At 40.0% G+C, this 22,655-nt stretch overlaps 1 protein-coding gene across 1 annotated transcript; it reads right to left on the bottom strand.

Moving 5' to 3' along the window:
• Window positions 1-13,281: 13,281 nt before the first annotated feature.
• On the bottom strand, window positions 13,282-14,686 carry MC3R (melanocortin 3 receptor). The gene has a single exon (XM_040608980.1). It carries the CDS (start codon window positions 14,492-14,494, stop codon window positions 13,514-13,516), a length of 981 nt encoding a protein of 326 aa, XP_040464914.1. The 5' UTR covers window positions 14,495-14,686; the 3' UTR covers window positions 13,282-13,513.
• Between the last annotated feature and the right edge of the window lie 7,969 nt (window positions 14,687-22,655).

Consider the following 22,655-nt stretch of genomic DNA (forward strand, 5'->3'; position numbering starts at 1 on the left):
CTGATTTCCTTCCACAGTCTATTAGCATGAATGTCAGGGAAACACTAGCGTATTGTTTTTGTCTATAAACACTTCTGGCCAGGTGGAGAAGGCAGCCCTGTCTAAACTGCTGATTAGATCTGTTCAAATTCAGGCACTTCTGCAAGATAGTGCTTTTGCTGAGTGCCTCTGATCCTGCCCATGGTGTGGCACAGCAAGCTGCTTGCAGCATCAACCTGCTTGTGGTTGGCCATCTGTGAATGGCCTGATTTGTGACAATCTGGGGAAAAAGACATGCAAACCTTCTGCAGATTAACACGTACCAAAAACCAGATCATCCTTCTCTGGCTTGCACAAGTCACCCCACTGAGCTTAAACTGCAGGTTTGTGCTCTGCCATGGAGCAGTGCCAAGTTGCTTGAAAGACTTGTCACTTTTTTTTTTTTTTTTTATTCCAAAATAGGATGTTGAGCTCTTCAGAAATGCTGACCTGCTGAGTTAGATTTGCAATCAAACTTCAGCTGGATTTGTACAGGGGACAATCAGCAGTTCACATTTCGTGGTGCTTATGGTCAAGATCCTATACTCTTCCAGAACTCAGTGTTACCGACTCTCAGAAAAAATTTGGCCCCGGCATGCCTTTAAATACACAGAGGAACTAAAAGGGAGAAAAATAAAAAAGGAATTGCTTTTGTTTTCTAATTTCTCCACTAGAACAGTTGTATTTTGTTGTTTCATAAAATAAGATGATAAAAATTGAAACAGAAGTTGGATTAAGGTGGCAGAGGGTCTAGAAGAGAGCCATTCAGATTTAAGCTTCCCACAAGAAGTAGGTAGTGTTAATTTTTCTAAGTAAATTGTAGATTGATTTGTGCCAGTTTGTCTTAAAATGACCCCTGTAAATCTGTGATTCTCATTTGTATTTCACATTTTAATTCAGACTAGCTAGATGTAAGACAGGCAGCAGAACAGAGGATGCTTAAATTCTTCCTAAAAGAACACAAACAAATAACACTTTCATACATGCAAAGAACAAACGTGACTGCAAAAACTGGTTAATTCCAGATTTTCTATGGATTGTCAGTGACTGATGCAATGTGTTCATCAGGAAAATTAATATATGGCTTGTACATATACATGTATATATGCCCAGATATACATATAAATATAGATATGTAACTCCTGATGACAGGAAAGTTCTTAACAAACTGCTATTTTTACTGTGGGCTACTACTTGTAGGGTGTGAAAGCACACATTTTAGCTATTTAGACACCATGAACTACAGCCAGTGTAGGTCTGATTGCATAGGTGCTCACATATGGGCAAGGTGTTGTTGGATTCACAATGTAAACAAAAAGATTTTTGAAAATGAATTTATTACAACATTAACATGATCATGCTAAGCAATGTATTTTCCAAACAAATACATATTTCATAATGACAGTTTCTCATTAAGATATGCTTGTTTCTACACTTTTCCTCCCCTACATAAATTAGGTTTTGCTTTTAACACATGCTCACTGATTATGCAGATGAATTAATGATCTTGTATTCATAGCTATATCAATGTGGGAGCTGTATTCTTAGTTAATTCCATATTTTCCTTTATTCAGAAAATCTGATTGCTCAACGTTCTTTGATGTGGTGATTTTGGTCATGGAGAGCTTTCACTCACTGCTTACAGAGCGTCTTAATGAATGTACTTATCTCTTCAGGAAAAGTAATGTTAAAACCTTGTGTTACATGTTCTGCTTTTACCAGCTTCCAATAAAACAAGGAAGTGGATAGTGTATCAGTGAATTAATTTTCTAAATAGCAATATTTGTGCATACACCTAGGAAGCTATTTGCCTTTTTTGATTAGTAATCATACAGCAAATTGGGAGTAACTGTCACATTAGAAGTAAAGTATTACTTCAATATATCAGAATAATTTTTAATTAAAAAGAACTACCAAAGGGACAGCATTTAAGAAAACAAAACACAAAACTGTCACATAGCTCCAGCTATCCCAGAAAATTCTGTTCCCCGAGCTGTCTCTTGGCTATTACAATAGAAAATACTGTTCCCTGAACTAGACATCTTCCCTGCCAACTTTGTTAGCTTCAGTATTTGACATTAATTAAGAAATAGTCCCCTACGTCTTTTCCGATCTCTTCCCTTTACACAACCTTCAAAGATGAAGACTTTTAAGCAGCATGTTTTGGTGGCTAAATAAGAAATCCTGTTCATTTAGGAGGGGGCAGCAGCAGGGAAGTACATGAAAGATGCTGCTGCCCATGGTACCAATTAAGTAGTGTTTTGGTCTGTAAGCCAGCAACATGGGAAAAACAAAGCCTTGCACTCCCGTTTTCCTTAAGCAAATCAAACCGGCAGTGTTCTGTACGATATTCAACGCCTCTTCACATAGTGCGTTCAGATAATAATTGAGCTGGTTTTGAATATTTCTCGTACATTTGGATTGTTAGCAATTTCACTACTCTTAGATTCTGGTAAGGAGCTGCACTTAGATCAAAAAATGATATTTAAATCTCGTCACATCTAAGAAATAATTAGTTCCATTTTGATTACACTGGCTTATTAACAGAGCCAGCATTGATTTTACTGTACTTGCATTATCATACAGAATTTAGATTACGTAGATTTGACTCTAAGTAACATTGTTATTTGGTCTCGGTTGCCTTAAATGCCTGTATTTTGTAGGCTTTAAGTTTTAAAGGATATTATTGGCCTAATTGTCATTTAACCCTTACAAGTACGATACGTTTTTAGCAAACACAAATTAAGAACACCTAAATATAGAGGCCGAAGCCACAGAGAAAAATTGTTTTCACATATTTCTTGGAGGTTTTCTCTTTCTGGCCCTTTGGGAATCAGCAGAGGTTAGGACTTTTCCCCATCAAGCCAGCTGGAAGCTGTTGTTCCTGGATAAAATAACATGGAGTCTTCTTGCTAGCAGAACTGGGTGGAGGCAAGTGTTCTCTTGCCTCATTTACGTGATTGCCTTTGGAAATACATGAGCCTGCTAAGTGCATCTGGCATAGCTTTTTTTGTCAGCCAGCAAAGAAGGTATTTTAATAGAAGACAAAAATAATGTTTAAAATGTGAAGTCATAGTGACATGTCAGCTCCTAGTGACACTACACAATAAGTAATCAGAGGTGGCAGAAATCTAACCTAAAACAGTTTAGTATTATATGAGATGAGAGAAGAAAATGATGAATTGAAATTCTGAGAACATTATGTTTTTCCACTTAGTGAATTCATTTTAAAAAAGAATATTTAGTAACTTATGTGTGCACCATCTGATTCCATGTGTATGTGACTTCATTTCAATAGATTTTATAATTAATTACTACCTACTTGTAGAAATTCTGGGGAAAAAAAAAAAGAAAGAGGAATACAATAATTTTTCTCTTGATAGGAAGTCACTGCTCAATGAAAATTTGCTTTTGTCTCTAATGTCATTCTCATTTCTTCTAGCTTTTGATTTAAGATTTAGGTTTCTGTAGTTATTAACTTTGTATTAGAAATTATGGCTGGTTTATAACTTTAAGATATGTTTTTCACCAACAAAAGAACACATGCATTTTAAGCAGTAAAAATATGGTAGAATCATCAAATTGCATGCCAGATCATCCATAATAAGGCTAAGTTATATGAATCAGTGGTGAAAACAATGTTTGCATTGTTATTACATCCACAAATCAACTTGTGCGTACTCAGTTGTTTACACTTGTATATAATTTCCGCTTAGTTGAAAGAAAAAAATACGGTTAGCAGAAGAGAAAAATTGCTTATTAGGAAAAGCTTTTTACTGTTGAAATAGGCAGCTGTAATTTTGTACGCAAATACACACATGCTTCCAAGTTCAATACTTTCAGTGCACTTTTTCCTGCTTCATTTAGTCTGATTTTTGTCAATGGGAAGATTTTGATGACATAAATAATCCAATATGGTGTTTTAGTGACTGATTTCATATACCTAAGTTGATTTCAAACATTTAATTCTGTGCTTTCCAAAGTATAGCAGCCTATATGAAGTTTCTCAGTTACTCCTGTGCACACACCTGCTTTTTTTGCACAAATAGTAATGACACACCAGCATATGAACTCTAGCCACACAGTTGTAGGTTTATTTCTAGAAATAGCAGGTTGTGCAAGTTGTATACGTGGATTATTGCTTTTTTTTTGTTGTTTAGACTGCCTCTTGTGAAATTCCCGATTGCTATGCATGGCATTAAACAGGGAAGTAGTGTCAAATCGCATTTAGGAAACAAGATGAAGTATTTGCCTGTTGAGCTATCACATGAGTAACAATAGCTATCAGTACAGAGGGGAGGGTTAATAGCTGAGAGATGCGTTGTGTACGCAGGGTTGAAAACACTGTGGCATGGCTGGCGAGGAGGCACAGAACAGCAACCAAATGTCCAAAAGAACATCTTCTAGTCAGATTTTGTTTGTGACTGCCTGCTGCAGTAGGTGTCACAGGGAGCAGCGTGGTGTGCCCATAAGCTTAAGCAAACTTGAGAGAAGTTGATTTTAGAGAATTTTACTTAAAAAAAATAAAATAAAAAAAAATATATATATCTGTTTTAAGGCTACTTTGGTGTCCACTTTGCTATTCCCTTCCCCTGGAGCTGAACATTCTGGTCATTATATAATGTAGCAGTTGGTATTCTCCCTTGTTTTCTGCTTTCAAGTACAACCTGTTTTCACGATTATGGTACTGAGAAAGACACTGGTGTCTTTCAGAAGAAACGTGCAGGGCTCATGGATATATTTAAAATAGGACAACCTCTGGCCTCTGTCCCAAGGCTATCTATGTAGTATGTTCTGACTTCTGAATGAAAAATGCCAGGACCAATACCTTTTTCTTAAAACCCCTATCTTTTCCTAGGCTAAACAGTTTTTGCTAGTGAATCAAAACAAAACTAACAACCACCACCTCGAAAACACCTCCTCCCTGCCCCCCTCCCCAAATAATAAATCATTCATTGACATGTATCCAATCTGTTTGAACATTTAAAAGCTTGTGCTGACCCTACCCGCATTTTCTTTTTTGCACCCAGCCTGCTCCAATTTACATGGCTCATCATCACAAATTAATTCATGTGATGATTTACTGTGCCCATGATCTCTCAGAAAAGCTGGGTGATTAATACCCTTTAAAGCTTGTTTAAGCATTAGACTTCCATAACTGTGCAAATGCTTTTCTTTGCTGGAACTGTATTAGAGTTATAATAGCTGGTGTCTCAAACGAGGGGTATGAAGGTGGTTAATGGTGCCTGTGACAGCTTTTGTGGAATACATGATCACAGCTACGGATTACAAATTCCTGACTCAGAAGGAAATGAAAAGCTGTATAGTCACAAAGGCAGGAACTAAGGACCCCCACCTCATACGTGGCTGCAAACCTGGAAATATGGTAACAGAGTCTACATAACAACACTTTCTTTTATATTTAGGAACATCTTTATATGTTAAGGAACAACTTTCTGTTATATAATGTGCCTTTCTGATTAAATTGATGATCTTTTACATACATAAAAATATAACGCAGTACACTTGTGACAGTAGTAAGTGTTTGGTTTAATTTTTGTACATAGAGTTATATGCAAATTCATTAATTGCTTTCTTATGTATAAGTTTACTGCATGCCTCTTGTTTGGTCCTGCCTCCTGATTTGTTTTACCAGAAGTTTTGAATTCCCAAGTCTACCTAAACAGCTTTCATGCAGAGAAGTCTGTAAACAAAAGACTATCTTTATTTACTGTTCATATTGCAATTACAAACTTCAAATTATAAGTCCTTGATTTAGAGTGCATTTCCAAGTACATGCTGTACAATTTCAAAATTACTAAAGGCAAATCTTGTTACTGGTATCACATAATTGACTGCAGCAAAGAGGCAATAAAAGGCTACAAAGATTGGTCTGGTGTTTTACCAAAATGGAGAATAAGTTCAGCCTCATTTTGAGAGGTAAGTGTTTTGTGAAGAGGCGCTTTGTTCTTAAAGACTGAAGACAGGAGTAGCTTGTAGGCTTTGTGAAAGAGGGCAGCAGCAATGCTACAGATGAAATCTACTTGTTAGCTGCAGACTCTTGATTTCATGGTTAATTGTTCTTATCTGCTGATAGGTGCCAAAGGCATACATCTTCAGATCATGCCCTCTCCCATGCCTTGAGTGTCACTACATACCACACCTTGAGTGTCACTACATACATCCAGTAGCTGTTTGGCACAGCTGTTCAGACTTGAATTTCCCATCCAGCTTTCTCTTTACTCTCTTTTTTGCTTAATGTTTTCTTAGAGGTGTTGATAAAAATCTGAATTGCAATGGCTCATGGGATTTGCTCATTGCGTGTCGGGACTCCTGCCTGCTGGTAGTGCTATAGCTCCAGGTCTCCCCGTGTCAGAGCAATCTCAGATTTTCTCTATGATCTCAGAGGTGATGGCATAACTGGAAGGGATAGAGATGCCTCCGCCTGACCCTTTCTGTCATATATACATTTCATAAAAATACAGATTTTTAAGTTTTTTTACTATTTCATTTCAAATTTGGCAAGGTCAAGGTGTACAACATTGGATAGAAATTTACTGTCTTTCACTGAGGTAAAGACAAAAAGACTCCTTAGTCTCCCCAGGCAAATTATTTCAAAAAATAATTCTCTATTTTTTCCTGAATATAGAATTTTGTGTAACCACTTACCTTGACAAATCTAGCAACTAGGCAAAAACATGCAGCAGGCTAAGTTTCAGCAGTCCCTGTCAGCTCCCCCTGTAGCTGAAAAAGAAAGTTGTTCCTGGGATAGAGATGGTGAAGCAGTAATCTAATTTGACTTTTCTAGACAGCGAGTGAAAGAGTCTCATCCTCCTCAGTGACTGCTGAAGAGGAACTTCCCTGCCTGCAACATTTAGGAATACTTACCACCATACAATAAGGTATTATAAAAAGGATTAAATACACTTAGGGCTGAAGAAGCCCTGCGATGACCCTCACAGCTGCATGCTAACAACAGAGGAAGTACTCTGATTCTTAATGCACTTTTAATCACACTTGGCTGCTTTTATCAGCATGCACTCAAGCAGTTTTAAGTCATACACCCAACACTTATGCAAAGCTCTGTTAAGGTGTAATGTGAACGCCTAATGAGATGAGTGCTAATAGGCCCTCGCTGCCTTTTCTTATCACAGGAAATAACTGTTTAGACTGATTCTCCCAGCTGCACCTTTTCACTGCTTTGATTATCAACTCACTCAGTATAATGGCCCCTTTGGGGTAGGTTGTTTTGGTAGCGCAGCTTTTGAAGGTGGAGAGGCACTGCAATTGCTCCCCAACTGTTTGTATGGAATGGGGTTGTGTTGAGCGAGCAAACTTGAATGGGAACATGTGTAATAGCAGGTGCATATAGGCAGGAGGCTTGTGGTTGTTCTCTCTCACCTACAGCTTCTTGTGCCTCTGCAAATAGGTAAGTTTAAAGAAATGTTCGTTTCTCAGGTTGTCTGTAGGTTTACCTGTGCTTAAATGCTAATTCAATACAAGTTAGTGAACTTGAATAACTGGAAGTGTTTCTGATTCAGTATATGGGTGTTTAGTTAAAAAAACACACCCAAGCCTTCATCCTGTTAATCTAAATGGTGTTCATTGTTACATCATTTAATACCTGGTTATAATAGTTATATGTTAATACAGACTAGTCTTAACTCCATCATGTTTGTTCTCTAGCTTTGTGGTTCAGTTGCAGCTTACTCCCGGCGTGTGTCCTTATAATTACAGTGATTATACCAGTAATGTGTTGGAAGTGTTGTGCTGCTTGTTATACCCATTACAGTGAATGAGGGCTGCTCTATAGATTTTAGTTTTTTTCTAGAATGTTCATTTCTGACCTTGAATCAGTAATAGATGTAGAACAAATCAAAATTGCATCAGTTAAGCTCAAAGGTGAATACTGACTGTTTATTACTAATGGAGACAGTCTGAGCAATAGAATCATGGATTTACAGATTTTCTAAGTAAATCTCACTTCAGCAGGGCTGCCTTTTGTCTGTAATCACAAGACAGGAATAGCCTCAAATAAAAGCTGTGTGGTCTTTTTCATAAACAAAGAAATGAAAAGTATAAAACAAGACAAAAATAGGAAATTCATAACTGCTTAGGGCAGACACTTAGCTATGGCATTATTAACATTCATACCAGCAAAAAAGCAAATAATAAACAGATTTCCATTGCCATAGAATGTTTTGGGCTGCTTTGCATAGCATTGAACCAATGAGTGTGATGGGAATATGCCCTTTGCTCAAATCGGGACTGGTGCCAGTAGCAAGGTCCTGTGTTCAGTGATTTTATGTTGCCTGTAACAAATGTATATTATGAGAGTGATGAATAAGCATAGTATTGTGCTACAATTTAAATTGGTTATGAAATATGTAATGACTGTGATGATGTTAAGGTGGTGGACGGTTGTGAAAAGTGGATTTGGAACAAGGTTCCTTATGCTTGTTACTTCTGGAAAAAATAATTTTAAATAAGAAGAATAAAAAAATGCTTGTTTTCCAAGCAGATTTAAAGCATATAAAGTTGTATTTTTCTCTTTGGAGTGAATTTGATAGAGCTTACTTTCATCCATCGGCATAAAGTCTGACTTGAGCTGTGACCCCGTTACGTGGCAGCCTAGGAAAGTACACAATGAAATGTGCAGCTGTGCTGCTCCCAGTGCATCGAGCTTTTCCTGTGCATACAGGCTTCACCCATAGCTCTGGCCTTTGCGAATCTGCTTTGTCTTCCTTAACGCTTCTGTTCACTTAATGAACATTATTAATTGAATCACTTAAAAACGAGGCTGTAGTTTAACCTTTTAAGTTTTAACCTTCAAAACTGAGCAGAACAGCACCATCTGAATGTTATTCAGAGATATCTATGGACAGGAATTTTTATTAATCTTTGTAGTGTTCTCTGAAAGCAGTTTATTTCCTCTGCCTTCCACCCGAAAGCCTATTGAATGTGGGCATTATGTGTGTTAGCGTTGTGATAAAAAGTTAGATCCATGTCTGTACCCAGAGTTCTTCTGAGGAGGCAACACCAGAGAGCCCTGGTGTGACTTGCCAGCAGGATCGGTAGGAACTGGAGATGACCTTCAGACTGCTAATACAAGCCATGAGAGCCCTCCTGCCCCTGCCCTGCACCCCGCTGAATGCTGTCCAGATTTCCATGTCTTATTCAGAAGGGATCATCTTGTATCAATTGGTCTGAGTGCAACTTGTCTCTGCTCTTGGATGGTGGAGACAGGAAGGAACAAGCTGTTCTGGCACTGTGTTGCATCTGCTGTACCCTGCTGGAGGTCTCAGTACACAGGTTATCTAGTTTCTCTCATGCTATCTCGGAGATGTGGAACTGAGATTAGCCTGGGTTGCCCAGCCAAGGGGTTTCTAGTGCATGTTGTGAAGCAGTATTGCTTTGTGGGTAAGCTTCAAAATCACCTTAATGGTTTAGGTATAGCTACCAAACAAAACTGCTAACCCTGGTCCGAAACTAGACTTCAACAAATGGAATCATCTTAATTCAGTGAATAGGTGATTGAGGTATTTGTACTAATGGCCCTAGTGATGACCTTGGTTGACTGCAGAATTCTGTGCTTGGACTTTGTTATGCATCTAATAGGACAAATGCTTTCAATTATAAAACATTTAGACACTTATTGATGGGAAATTGCATGCAGAGTGCTTCATTTTATATGAAAGAATCGAATCTGGCTGTAACTTGCAGAATATGCTGTGTTGTGTTGACTTAGCAGGATAACTTCTGCTCCTGCAAATTCAAATATTTGTCTGAATATGTGAGGTTTTTCTAACAAGGCTTTGAGCAAATGGTAATCCTACGGTGCTCGTGAACTGCCTGATTTTCTTGTAGAAAGCCTAAATCAATAAATCCATGTAAATGGTACCTTTAGATGAAAAGGATATTATCTCAGTGTGAGAAATGGCAGACTATCTAGGGGGAAACTGCATGTATCTTGTTCAGCCCAGCCCTCTTACCGAGGAAGAAACATTTCATCTTATGAACAGATTATACATTTACTTAACAGTAACAACCCTGAAAGTGTTCATATTTCACTGCAATTATAAACAGGGGCAGATTCTCAGCAGATGGAAATGTTGCTCTGGTTACTAGCACGTGTCAAGCACTGCTGCCCTGTACTAGCATGTGTTGCTGTGACGTCTTTGCTCTGCTGTGTGTACACGTCTATAGGGTGCACTGCTGGGAAATGATACCATTTTGGGGGGCTTCTGTTGAAGTTCCAGTTCTTTTTGTGTCTCTTAGGTGAGTCCTGACTTGAGCCTCAGCTCTGTCCCTGAGGACTGGAAATGGCTGAACACCAGCTCCAGGACTCCCTTCTCGGTGAAGTGTGAAGATCTGTCCCACAGCAACTGATTGCTGTGGCATTTTCTTATAGTGCAGACCTGTTCTTCCCTTCCCTTCCATTTTACACACGGAGCTGTAGCTATTAGTCTTCGTTCACTACCTCATGTTTGGGGTTCAGTCCCCTGGAGACAGTTTCTTTCCCTTCCCATCACGGGCAGGCTTGTGATAGCTAACATCCTGGCTCCGTGCAGAAGACTGCACCATGCATTTCCAAAGTACGAGTTAGAGTTGGGAATCTGGAACCGGGGCAGGACAAATCCTCCATCCATCTGTGTGGATAACCTGTGGGGAGGAGCTGCACCCTCACTGGCTGGTACCAGAAAGTGTGAGAAAACTTTGAGGGATTTTATGGATTTTCTTTCCATCCCATTTGCGTGTGGGATGGAGAAGTCTAGATTTTTTTTTTTCCTCATTTTTTGTGTAGCTCTGTGGACAGCATGTAGAATTAGGAGTTTTTTTCCCAGTGTTAGACTCTATTTTTAGTTTTGTAAACCAGACCACCAAGACTGTGGTTTGACATGGCATGGTGCTCTGACAGAAGTAAACATGATTCTAAGTGACGTCTTCAGATTGTTTTATTCAACAGATGTATGTTTTGCTTAAAGGCAAAGCACGATGTAAGTCAGTCTCATCTAAAATCACTTTTTAAAAGAGAAATAAGTAGGACATCAGGTGCAATAAAAGCTAAATACACAATAACCTGAGGCAGAACATCATGGCAAACCATGCTCCAGAGTACAAAGGTACATGACACTGACAATACAGAGGGTTTTTTTGTTTGTTTTTTTTTTTTTTTCCCCAAGTAGGTACAGTCTTTCCACACCACGAAAGGCCAGTTGTGTGGTTTCCTATACTGACTTGTTTCGGTTCATCTTAATGTGCCATGTCAGGTGCTGCAAAATTAAGACAGACTGAGCTAACAGAACAGATCTTACACTGCCAAACTGTAATTTGTGAGATGCAGATAAGGCTGAGAGTATCCAGGTTTAGCTTACTCGCCAGTCGTTGGTATTTTCTCTTGTCTCTACCTGAAATGTGGGAGAATTCATCTGTACTTGTTCTGCCACGTGCTTCACAGTGATCTTTGTGGTGTGTTGTGTTTGCTTGTTTAGTGCTGTTAAAATCAGGGTTGATGAGATTAGGTAAGTGTTGGAACAGTGGGAGTACCGGGAAAGTGGAAGTCTGGAGGATGGGGATTATGTGAACTCGGTTAAGGAATTTAGGATGTGACCAGAGAGCAAGGGAAATAGGGAGCATGAGGTTGGTTTGGGTTGATGGGTGGAGTGTGGCTAGAGCACAGGGAAAGATGGTTCTTGGCCCCATGAAAATTATACATCCCATAGGACTGGGAAGTTGGGTTGCTCCCTGTGTAGGTTGTAGGATGCTGAGAATAAAACATAGACACTGGCCAGTATTTGCAAACTGTGGGCCATGTCTTCTCTGCGGACAGTCAGAGCTGGGTTCTGGAGCCAGTAGCAGTGAAACACCATCAGCTTGGGTTGTACCAGGACAAGGGTGTGAATGTGGAGCTGGAGGCAGAGTTAGATTGGGAAGCTCTGGTCTGGGTAACTGTTCCTAAACTGGTAGAGGGGACCCCCAGAAATAACAACCTAGCAACCCCACTGAAACTGGTGGGGTGGGGGTGGGGGGCGGGAATAGTCTTTAGTTAAATGAGATGTTTGAAAGCCATAGGCGACCCTGAGGGTTTCCGGTTACTGCCCCTCCTAAAAGTGAGATACCAGAGAGGTGCTAAGTAGACTTTAGGGTGGCTTGGAGTTTTCTTAGTTTGGCACTGTCTGTGATCCTGCCTGTGTGTTGTATTATATACAAACTATGTCAGCCTTTGCACAGTTACAATATGCTATTTCAAGGCCACTTTTATGGTCTATTCCTATAAAAAGCAGAGGCAAAGACTAAATCATTGTAGCTGAAGTTGCGTGCTTTACATGCCACCGACTTGCACACAGCATTTGAAAATGATTGCAAACAGCACGTTGCTATTTTGTTTCTAGTGCAGGAGCGTTCATCCACCAAACTCACTGTAAGGCTTTTAAGTAAAAAGTCTGACCATGACATATTACTCAATGCATAGGAGCCATATCTGCCATATGTATCTTGTTTCTTCCGGATACCTAACTTTGCCAAATGGATATCTCTAAAAACTCCCTGCAGCTTTTATACAAAGCTAAATTCAAACTATTTTGCATTTAGCTATTTGTTATGTTCAGATTTGTGTGTCTGTTCCATCAAAACATATTCCAGATTTTCTAGGGATGGGTCTCATCAGTGACAATTTGTCAAAAGGAGATTTATGTGACTTATTTTACTAACATACCAAATACTATATTGGTTAGTGTATTCTTATTTAAAAAATCTTAAAAATTTGAGGATATGATACTTCTATATCACAATAAGTAATGTAAATGCCTTCTTCATAGGAGTAATTTGTATCAGGCAGCTGTTTAAGTCACACTATCACTGACAGTAGCTGTTCCTTTTCACTTAACAGATTTCTACTGAAAAAATATTTCGGTGCAAGAGGAATGTTTACTTTCACCTTTCAAAAATTTTACTCAGCTTGCTTTTACAGTAAGCAGCATAAATGTCAATCTATTCTTTTAATAAAAGGTGGAGGCACGGGGGTAAGTGTAGAGCAATGCTGTTACCTGTTGGTGTTTTGATTTGTCTTGCAAGTGAATAGCTTTCCATAGAGGTTACTAATGGAATCTTTTAGAAAACACTGACTTTTTTGATAGCAGCACAAAGGTAAAGCAACAGGTACAAATGAATGGCAGAGCGAATATTATTTTAGTCTTTATAAGGTACTATTCCCTTTCAGGATTCATTTTTCCAGTAAGTTTCTTAAGCTATTTTGTAAGCCCCTCTGGGTTTCCTTCTGTTATAGCTATTTAAATAATTTCAAATAATTTAGTTGAATCTAGTTTTAATTTTGAAAACTACGAATGAAAGGCATCAAATTATTTTTTCCCCTGTGCCCTTCCTTCAAGCACTGCTTTTAAAGTGGAGCTACCATGTATCTATCTATCTATCTATATATATACACACACCTTTATATTGTGTGTATTCTCTCTATTCTCGACACTAAGCCAGATGTTTACAGCATGCACTGTCCCACACTTATGCCATAACAGCAACACACTATTTCTTTGAAAGTCTTTCTCATTTCCAGACTCCGGAAAGCATAAATGAGTGGATCAATTACTGAGTTGCACATTATTAAGACCAGATAAGTATTGAAGTGTGAAGTATAGCAGGCACAGTATGGATTCATTGGGCAAGAAATGATGAGAATGAGGTGAAGGAAGAAAGGTGCCCAGCAAACAATGAAGACTCCAAGTAATATAGTGATGGTGACAGCTCCCTTCATGCAGGTACGCTGCTGGTAGGGCACCCCATCCATGGGGAGGGCTGCAATCCGCTTAACATGCAGGCGTGCAAACAAGAACATGTGAACATAAAGGGATGCCATGAGAAAGAGCATGGTAAAGAACATGGTGATGAGACAGACAATGACAGTTTTGCTTTCTGAGTAGGCAATGAATATGATGCCGCAGATGATACAAGCAACCCAAATGACCACAATCAGGGTTAAAGCTTTCTTCACAGTCATGATGCTGTGGTAACGGAGAGCATAGAAAATAGTTATGTACCTGTCAATGGCTATAACCAAGAGGTTGCAAATTGAGGCTACCAAAGAAATACAAATCATTGAGTCAAAAACATTGTCCATATGCTGAATAAAGTGGTCATCAATGATCAAATAGCCGTTGCTCAGGATTGCAATCATGATAGTCTCCAAGGCATTTGACATGCTCACTAACATATCTGCTACAGCCAAGCTACAAAGGAAGAAATACATGGGAGAATGTAGGTTTCCATTCTTCAGCACTGCGAGAATGACAAGGATGTTTTCCAGGAGGCTGATGATCCCTAAAGTCAAGAAGACCTCAGCTTTTATGAAGACCTGCTCGCAAAATCCATCGCTGCTTCTGTTATTCAGAACTGAGTCGTTGAAGTCTTCGGTGACATTAAGCAGCACAGGCTGAAATGAAAATGCAAAGTGTGTGGTATTCATTGTCAGCAAAGGAGTTGAATTCACAAGTGATTACGGACCTGAAAGGGCACAGGTTAAAACAGGAAAAAGGGGACCCCCAAAAAATGAAAAGAAGTCCTTCCAAGTTGTTGCTGTGCACATGGGATGGAATCAAGCAGGACTTCTCTTTAGTCACTTTTACAAGTAGAAATAGGGAAAAAAAAAAAAGTCTGTGTTTACAGTGAGTTTTGTCAGTCACAGGCTGCTCCTCTCCTTTATAAGAAGCTGAGCTTCAAATCTTGCAGGCATCGAACAGTGTTTTTTTTGTTTTCTGAAGAGAAAAATCATCATCAGTACATTGCTGGTTCTAGCTCTCCTGATAATTAAAAGCAGGGAGTTTTCTCATCTGCTGTCTTCTGGGGCCCCTGCAGGTTTGTTGCCAGTACATTGCGGCTCAGCGAAGTCTCTCTTGCTATTTCAGTGGCAAGAAAGGAAAAGAGAACTAAGGGATTTAACCATGCATGAAAGAAAACAACTCCTACTTAATCCTGCGTGCGGAGCGCTGGCCATTAGAGAGCGAGCACCTTGCTGACTGACAGCTGCGAGCACCAGGTACAGCATCCCCACCGCGGCTCCGCCGGCGGATCTGAAGCCGTCTGGCGCCCTCTGCAGGCACCCCGAAGGATGGAGTCGCCTTCAAATTTGTCTGAAGAACGGGATTTTCACCTAGCAAAACTTTATGCCTGTTCTGACAGCCGGGCTCTGCCCATGGGAGCGAGCAGGGGCAGGCAGCTGAGGGTGGTAGGTGTCCAGGGGCAGGCAGGATGCCCACATGCTGTTCTGGCCTCTGCTCCTCTCCTGCCCCCTGTCTGGTTCGACTCGGCTGGGCACTGAGCTGAGTCCAGACAATGCTTCCCTTGAGTATGTCCTGGGCTCGCTTGGGCTTTAGACCTTGTGGTTAAAGACAACAACCTGAGGGTGAGCTGTAGCACAGATGGATGTGGGTGCAAATATTATGCCCATGACGTATTTGCTGAGACGCTCCAAAGTCTGTCATTAGCTAGATAGCATTGGTTTCATCAGAGATGAGCTTCCAGAGATTTAATTCCTTGTCCACAAATGGTTTAAGTTTTGTTTATTTGGTTTCCTAAATTCCTTGCTCACAAGTGAAGTGAAGTGCTGGTGTGAGTCTCCACACCGTGCTCTCAGTGCCGTGACCCTCCAGCTCTGCTGAAGGATCTCAGTCAGCCTAAAGGCTTAACAAGCTCTTGCAAGCTGATCTTGTTTGTGTGTATGTGTGTGGTTTTTTTCTTTTTTAATTTTTTTTTCCTTCTCCCTGTCTGTAGAAGTGTGCTATGTTGTAGTGGCAGAGAAGGGTCACTTCAGGAGGGCCAGGGACTCAAGTGGTTTTTAAACCAGTTACATGGGTGTTAACTTGTAGTTAACCATCCAAACCATCTTTGGTAGCACTGCTTTCAAGCATAGAGTTCTTCAAGTTCAATTGCCTCAGTCAAACCTTTCTTTTTTTTTTTTTTTTTTAATACTATGGCCCAGTTCATGAGAATGGACGTTTAATGTTGGTCTGATTTCCCTGGTAGCATCTTCAACAGCCTGAAGCCTTCTGACCCAACTGCTCTTGAACTCTCTCATCATCCCTCAAATCTCTGAAAAGGCCATTGTTCTGAAGACTAAATGCTGAGTACATGGAACTGCTCTGATGTAGACCTACTTTAATGAAGGTTCTTTTATTAACCTTCATGGGCAGTTCATGTGAACACAGCTGTGGGATGAGTTGGTCTGACCCTGCTGGGTCTGTCTCCAGTATTTCAGCAGGCAACTACCCTTGGGGGTACCTGTACTGGAAGAGCTGCCCAGCTAGACATCTCTGCTGGAGAAACCAAACAAATCTCCACGTGCCCTTTCCTTTCTTCACTCTTTCAAAAGTAATACTCTCCAGTAGCTGCTTTTTCTCACAGGAGCCCACCATAACTGATCTTAACTGAAATTGTACCAATTTTAAGTCTATGCAATACTAGGGAGATCACCAGTTATTGTATATTAACAGGCAAGCAAGCATAAGGTAGATTTTTCCTTGCACGTTATTTACTCACACTGTATCTCTGCAGTGAATTTTCTAAGTTTGATTTTATTTTTTTGAAAGTGCTTACTGATGTCTGTATACTTCATGACTTGTTTTTGCAGAAATAATTTAGAATCAAAACATACAGCATCATATATACTAAGGCTTGGGGTTTCTGTTACCGGTTTATTAGCTCAAAAAGTTACAAATATTTTCTGGTTTCATTTTGAGCTTACATAATTCATATCATGCACCCATAATTCAATACCAAGAGGCAACAAATCTCAAATTCAGACTCCACGTGATACCTTTACAAGGACAACATCCAGTGCAGTAACTTTAATCTGAAAAAAAACCCTGAGGAATTGCTCACCAAGCTGTCCAGTTCACGCTTTAAAGATCCTAATTGGTCTCTCAAAGACTCTCCATAAATTCACAGTGATGTACTTTAAAGCAGATAGCTTAAAGCAACCGACTGTCTCTCCCGTATCTCTAATCCCATGGCAGTGAAAAAATATTCCTCTGTTCAAGTGTAGCAGTTATGGATGTAAGGCTAGAGCAGCTATCTTTTTGTGCAGTAAGCCCCAGTTACTTCTTGCCAGCTTTCTTGTGCTGATGGAGTGCACTCTCCAATCACTTGAAACAGTGATATCAAGACATAGTGACTATCACTGGCCTAGTAAACATTGTTTTTCTAACTGAGAAGGAGCCCATATGTACAAGGCTGGATGGATGTCCCTCCCTGCCAGCTCTGCTCTTGGATACTGTCTTTTGAAGTGGCAAGTGGAGGTTGAAGCCTCCCAGGGTGAGGACAGGATCAAAGGCAGAGCTCTCATTCGTGGAGGAGAGCTCAGTCTGGAGGAACAGCATCCTGCTGGGCTTAGCTCTGGATTAGCTACTGATGGAGGGGCATTTATGTTTTAGGCACCCACATGTAAACCAATTCATAGAAGTGCTTTGCCATTTACATTCCAGTCCTGTCTTTCCCCATCTGGTTAGTTTCGGCAACATACTGTATTAGTCCTGTAAACACTGACTCCAGAATGCTCCATCCCTTGTTGCCACGGTGTTTCAAAGACCACTACAGATTTCCCCACCTTTCAGCTGGATCAGAGAATAAGAAGTGATTAAATATGTTGCATCATGAATTTCTGAATGTATCTGACAGCAGGAATCAAGCTACCATTTGCACTGAGATGCAATTTGAAGTGGAAATTGAATGTTAAATACCAAAGTGGATTAATGGCACTATTAGCTTTGCCATTAAGTGCTAAAAATAGTGGGCTAGAGCCTCATATATCTGAATGCAAGCTCAAACTCACGCTAAGGTCTTTGCAAATATGGGAAGAAGCTGTGTTTGCCCAAGAGACTGTAAAGTGTTAGGCCTTGTTTTCAAAAGGTGTAAGGGCATTTCTTTCCTCAGCACTGAAAAACCTATGTGATCTGAATTCTGCAATAACATATAATAAGCTGCTACCTCTCAGCTGTCAGTTCCTGCTTCGTTTCCAGAGATGCTGTTTGTGAGTCTGTCTGTTGCAGTGCAAAATAGACAGGTTGCTCTAACATCTGCCACAGCACTGCAGTGGATTTGTGTCCTGGCCATCGCTACATTAACTCTGAGGAGTGGCAACTTGCTGACATAATGGTAGGCATTCACATCCTCAATCTCGTAGACAGCAAATTCCACTTGTCTTGGGTAGGGGAGCAGAACCATTGCAATTTTTGCAACCCAGGACATATAAAATGAAATAATACCTGGTTTACGTCTTTACTCCATGAAAATGTGGTGAAGAGAAGCCTGGAAAGTTAAAGGTATGAGATGTCTGTGTGTACTCCCCAAATTTTGCTCTGTGCATAGCTGTTCCCACCTTTTATGGCCAAGACCTCAAGGGAAAACTTTAAACTGCTGTCGGGGGTGTGCTCAGGACTCTTGCTCAGAAGAGATCCGTTATGGAAGTCATGCAGGTTAGGCGGGAGCAGTCAAGGTTTTGGACCTTTGTGCTTTTCTGGGTCATGGTGAGTCAGTAAGCTCATACCATATCTGAATGTTTCATCGCAACTCTGTTAATGTACAGAAAGTGTCATCTCCTGTCTTAAATCAGTGAGTAAAATACCATTCTCGCCTCCTGTCTTGGGCTGTGCAGTCCATGATTAATGTTACATTTCCTAACGTTCTCTCCAAGTGTTGTGAGAGTATTTTTATTTGACACCCTGGGAGCAGTGTTGTCTTTCTGCTGTGTTCTTGTTTTTTCCCTGGACTCAAAACCCAAACTTGCTGTTGAAATTATTGAAATTGTTTTTTAATGTCATAGTGTGCTGAACGACAGAAACACTGGCATCAGGAACTACAGAGTAGGTGACAGTTGCGTAGCAACTACAGGGATAGAAACCAAGGACTTCTGTCGGACAGCAGCTGGAGCCATAGGTCAGAGGAGAACAGGTTCGCAGGAAAGGAAACATCTCTTGCAGCATTATGCTCAGTCCTTTGCTCTATCAGCTTAACACTTGTCTGAGATTCAAGCTGATAATGGTTGATAAATGCATAAAATTTTGCTTTATTTTCACTCTTTTTCAATAATAGTTTGTGCTAGAAAATTGAAATTTTAAAGGAAGTTAGAGGATAATAAGCAGATGGTCACTCCCGTGTGGCATGTAATTACTACTGTCCTGTGGTTCCAAGTAGTCAAAATAGTGAGTGAAATACTCTGGAAGACCTCTCCTCCGTTTTATTCTTTACAGAAAAGGACTTAAAAGATAAAATATTCAATCTTAGCAAGGCAAAGTGCATTGTTTTTGAAATCTGTGCGCATTTCTGGAGTGCCCTTAGCTTTACAGGCTTTGATTTGGAAATATCTGTAAACATGTGCTTGAACATCTGGGCACTTCTTGGTGGTTACTCAGCTCTCTACTGATGTACGGAGTTATTTGATGCTGAAGAGCTACCTTAGAATTTTAGTTTTTGATAATAGAATACTTGACAAATACACTAAAATAAACTTCAGATCTTATTCACCACATGACCTGTAGGTCACATAGAACTCTGAGTATTGACTTAATTCAAGAAGAAGTCCTGTTTAGTATTTTTCACTGAAATTATGAAGATATCACTAGTTACAATATTGGAAATGTGATTTGGGCTGTTTTTTACTTGGCAATTATCAAACTCCAATGAAACTGGAAGTAAGAGCCTCATAAGAATCTGGCAAAGAGGACATAAATGACACTGCTATAAACACTCAGGTGATCAAGAGCTGTCTACTAAAAAAATGCTGTTCTTGAATGTCTTAGGGTAACAGCTTTCTAAGAGCATTTTTAGTACTGTCAGATTCACAGACTGCAGAATCACTTGCAATATTAGATATCAGATGCGATACTGGAAAGATTTCAGCTATGTTCTTCCAAGAAATAGTAGTTCATACACTTAGTTGTGTCCATAGCTAATAATGTTATTTTATAGTCTGAGGCTCGCTGTGCTTTGAGGCAAGAGTGAATCTGACATCAGCTGAGGTCAGTGGAAGTTGCATGTGTCTGTATCAGATCAGAAGAGATTTTTGCATTGGAAGAGTAGATCCTCACCTGATACAACCAACCACAAACCTCTCAAAGCAGAACACCAGCAGTTTGTCTCATTTAGGATGTGACCCACTGAGCTTTCTTGCAACCTTGGCTGGAGCAAAAAGTGCCAGTATTGCAAATGAAGAGGCAGCCTGCCAACCTTTGTCATTAGTGAGGAAAAGGAACATGTAATAGTGATTGTGATGAGGTGGCTTTCAGATGAGTGTTTCTGTAATTTCTACCAGTTAACATGTTAATTTAAACAAAGTCAACCTTTGGACATTATATACAGTTTTCCTTCTCATCCAAGGGTAAAAGGAGACAAAGCAGACCTGATTGCAAAACACTTACCAGCACCTGCAGGTGCTTTGTCATATTCAAGCGATTCCAATTGCTTCAGACTAATAACAGTATCAGTTTTGTCCTCTCATTCACAGAGTGAAAGACAAGCAGATGTGATTGAGCCAGCTGCATTCTGCTGTTAGCTTCATCAGTGCCAAAAATCCCTGGAATATCTTCCTCATCTCCCTGGAAGCCCTTGTCTTCATAAATCTTCTTGCCCTGCAGTGCCGGGGCTGAGCAGTGGGCGCATTTGGCCTTTTAAAGCCTAATAACCTACTGGTGCTGACTGACCTCATTCCTGGCACTATAGATAACTGTAAGGCTTCGGAGACTGGCAAGCTTTAGAGATGATCCTACTGAGCCGTCGGAGGCTGTGGGTTGATGGGCATTGGGACAGATTGTTCTGCTAATGCTTAGAGCACCTCAATTTGTTGCTACGCTTGGAGTCTGGTGTTGCTTCCTTGCAGACAAAATACTCGCACAAGGACAGAAAAAAATCCGCCACAACCAGAAAATTGAAGCTTTTTTCTTCTGATTGATTTAAAGAACGTAGTCAAAATTTCTTAGTGACTAAGTATCCTTTATTGGCAGCGCTGGATGCACGGGGGATCCTTCCACCTAACGTGCATGTTTATAAATATGGAATTATTAGCTACCTTACAATGAAATAATGATTTTTCAACTAATATCTATACATATTCATTATCTAATCCCGCCTACCCTCGCTTCGTATGTTAATTAGCTTATGAGTCCTTCGCGCTTGTGCAAATTCTTCCAAGAATTGTGGGCAGGGGTCTCCGAGACATGGGCAGTGGTGTCTAGGAGGAAGGCTGTAGGTCTTCCTCATGGTGTATTTTTTACCTCTTGCCTGTTATGTGATGGTCTTGCATATTTGCAGTGTTCTTATCAGTCTGAGGTAATTTATGCCCTTGCTGGCCATCTGCTTTTCTTGCTTAATTGTTTCTTTTACCCTTATCTGTCCTCTCCTGCTGAAGTGTTCTGCTAAAGTTTTAACACAGAAGGTCAGCAGACAGGCGGATGTCTAACAAAGGATAACAGAACAGACACCGAAGGTCGATGAGTAACGTATGGCGGTACATGATATCTACAATTGTTACAGTGGTTAACAAACATTATAATGGTTATTCTTTAATTCTATTCTAAAGTTAGTTCACACTACATCATGATGCTGCCACTCCTTACATGCTAGAGTTGGACTGTATGCTCTGTCTGTCACCAGCCACTCCTAGACCTGCAGAAGTACTGGTGTCAGGCTGTTGAAAATGATGTCTGCTTGCATGTCTGCCTATTTGTGTGTGGCTCCATGTGAGTATTGCAAAAGAGATGTCCTTGGCTAAGCCATCTTGCAAAAAACCCAGAAACACTCACCCAAGGAACCAAAACCAAACCCAAAACAACTCTGCTCTCCCATTATGAGTAAAAAGAAAAGGGGTGGGGGGGTGGAGTCCCACAGGTGTTTACTTTGACTGTTCACATCTCGGCATATGGGATATTCCTGAAATCGGTGGGAAAGGCCATGGGTTAGGTGGTTTCCTCTTTCTAGCTGCAGAAGGGCACTCCCATAAGACTGCTTCTCTTTCAAAGACGGTGATAAGAACTATCAGAACCCATTCTTGTAATTTCAATTACTAGTTAGGTCTAACTTTTGCCTTATTAATTTTGTCCAAGGATTTCCTGTTGTACTCCTGTGTTTGGAAGATACTGTGTCATGGTTGTAAAAAAAAAAAAAAAAAAAAAAAAAATCAGCTTCAGTGCTTTTATCTGCATTGCTTTTTACAAATACCTTCTAGAACAGAGCAAGGCAATCTTTTTGTAATGATTTAGCAGTAACTAGGAATAGCAAAGGCCCATGTCCATCTATCACACCAACCACATGTGCACAACCAATTGTGATGTTGCACTTCAACAGTAAAACTGGACTTAAATGCTAAAAGATACTCCCTTTTCTAGATCCCGAAATTTGCAATATGAGCTTTTTTTTTTTTGAGTAATTTCAAACTAAAGAGTGTGAATACGGAATGTTTTCTGTTAAACAATCTTCTTGATTTGGAAAGCAAATATGGTTCATGAAACCTTGTATCAATTTATTACGGAAAACAGAAGTGACAACTAGTGTCATACTATTTCGTGTTCCTCTTTTTTCCAGTTCAAGTGCACAAGGTTATTTACACATCTTTATAATTAATAATAACCTAGTTATGTGTT

This window comes from Falco naumanni, chromosome 10 (genome assembly GCF_017639655.2).
Source record: "Falco naumanni isolate bFalNau1 chromosome 10, bFalNau1.pat, whole genome shotgun sequence".
Classification (NCBI taxonomy): Eukaryota; Metazoa; Chordata; class Aves; order Falconiformes; family Falconidae; genus Falco; species Falco naumanni.

Bases quoted from the DNA above. Each gene is read 5' to 3' on its own strand.
- MC3R (XM_040608980.1), bottom strand. From the start codon at position 14,494: ATGAATACCACACACTTTGCATTTTCATTTCAGCCTGTGCTGCTTAAT.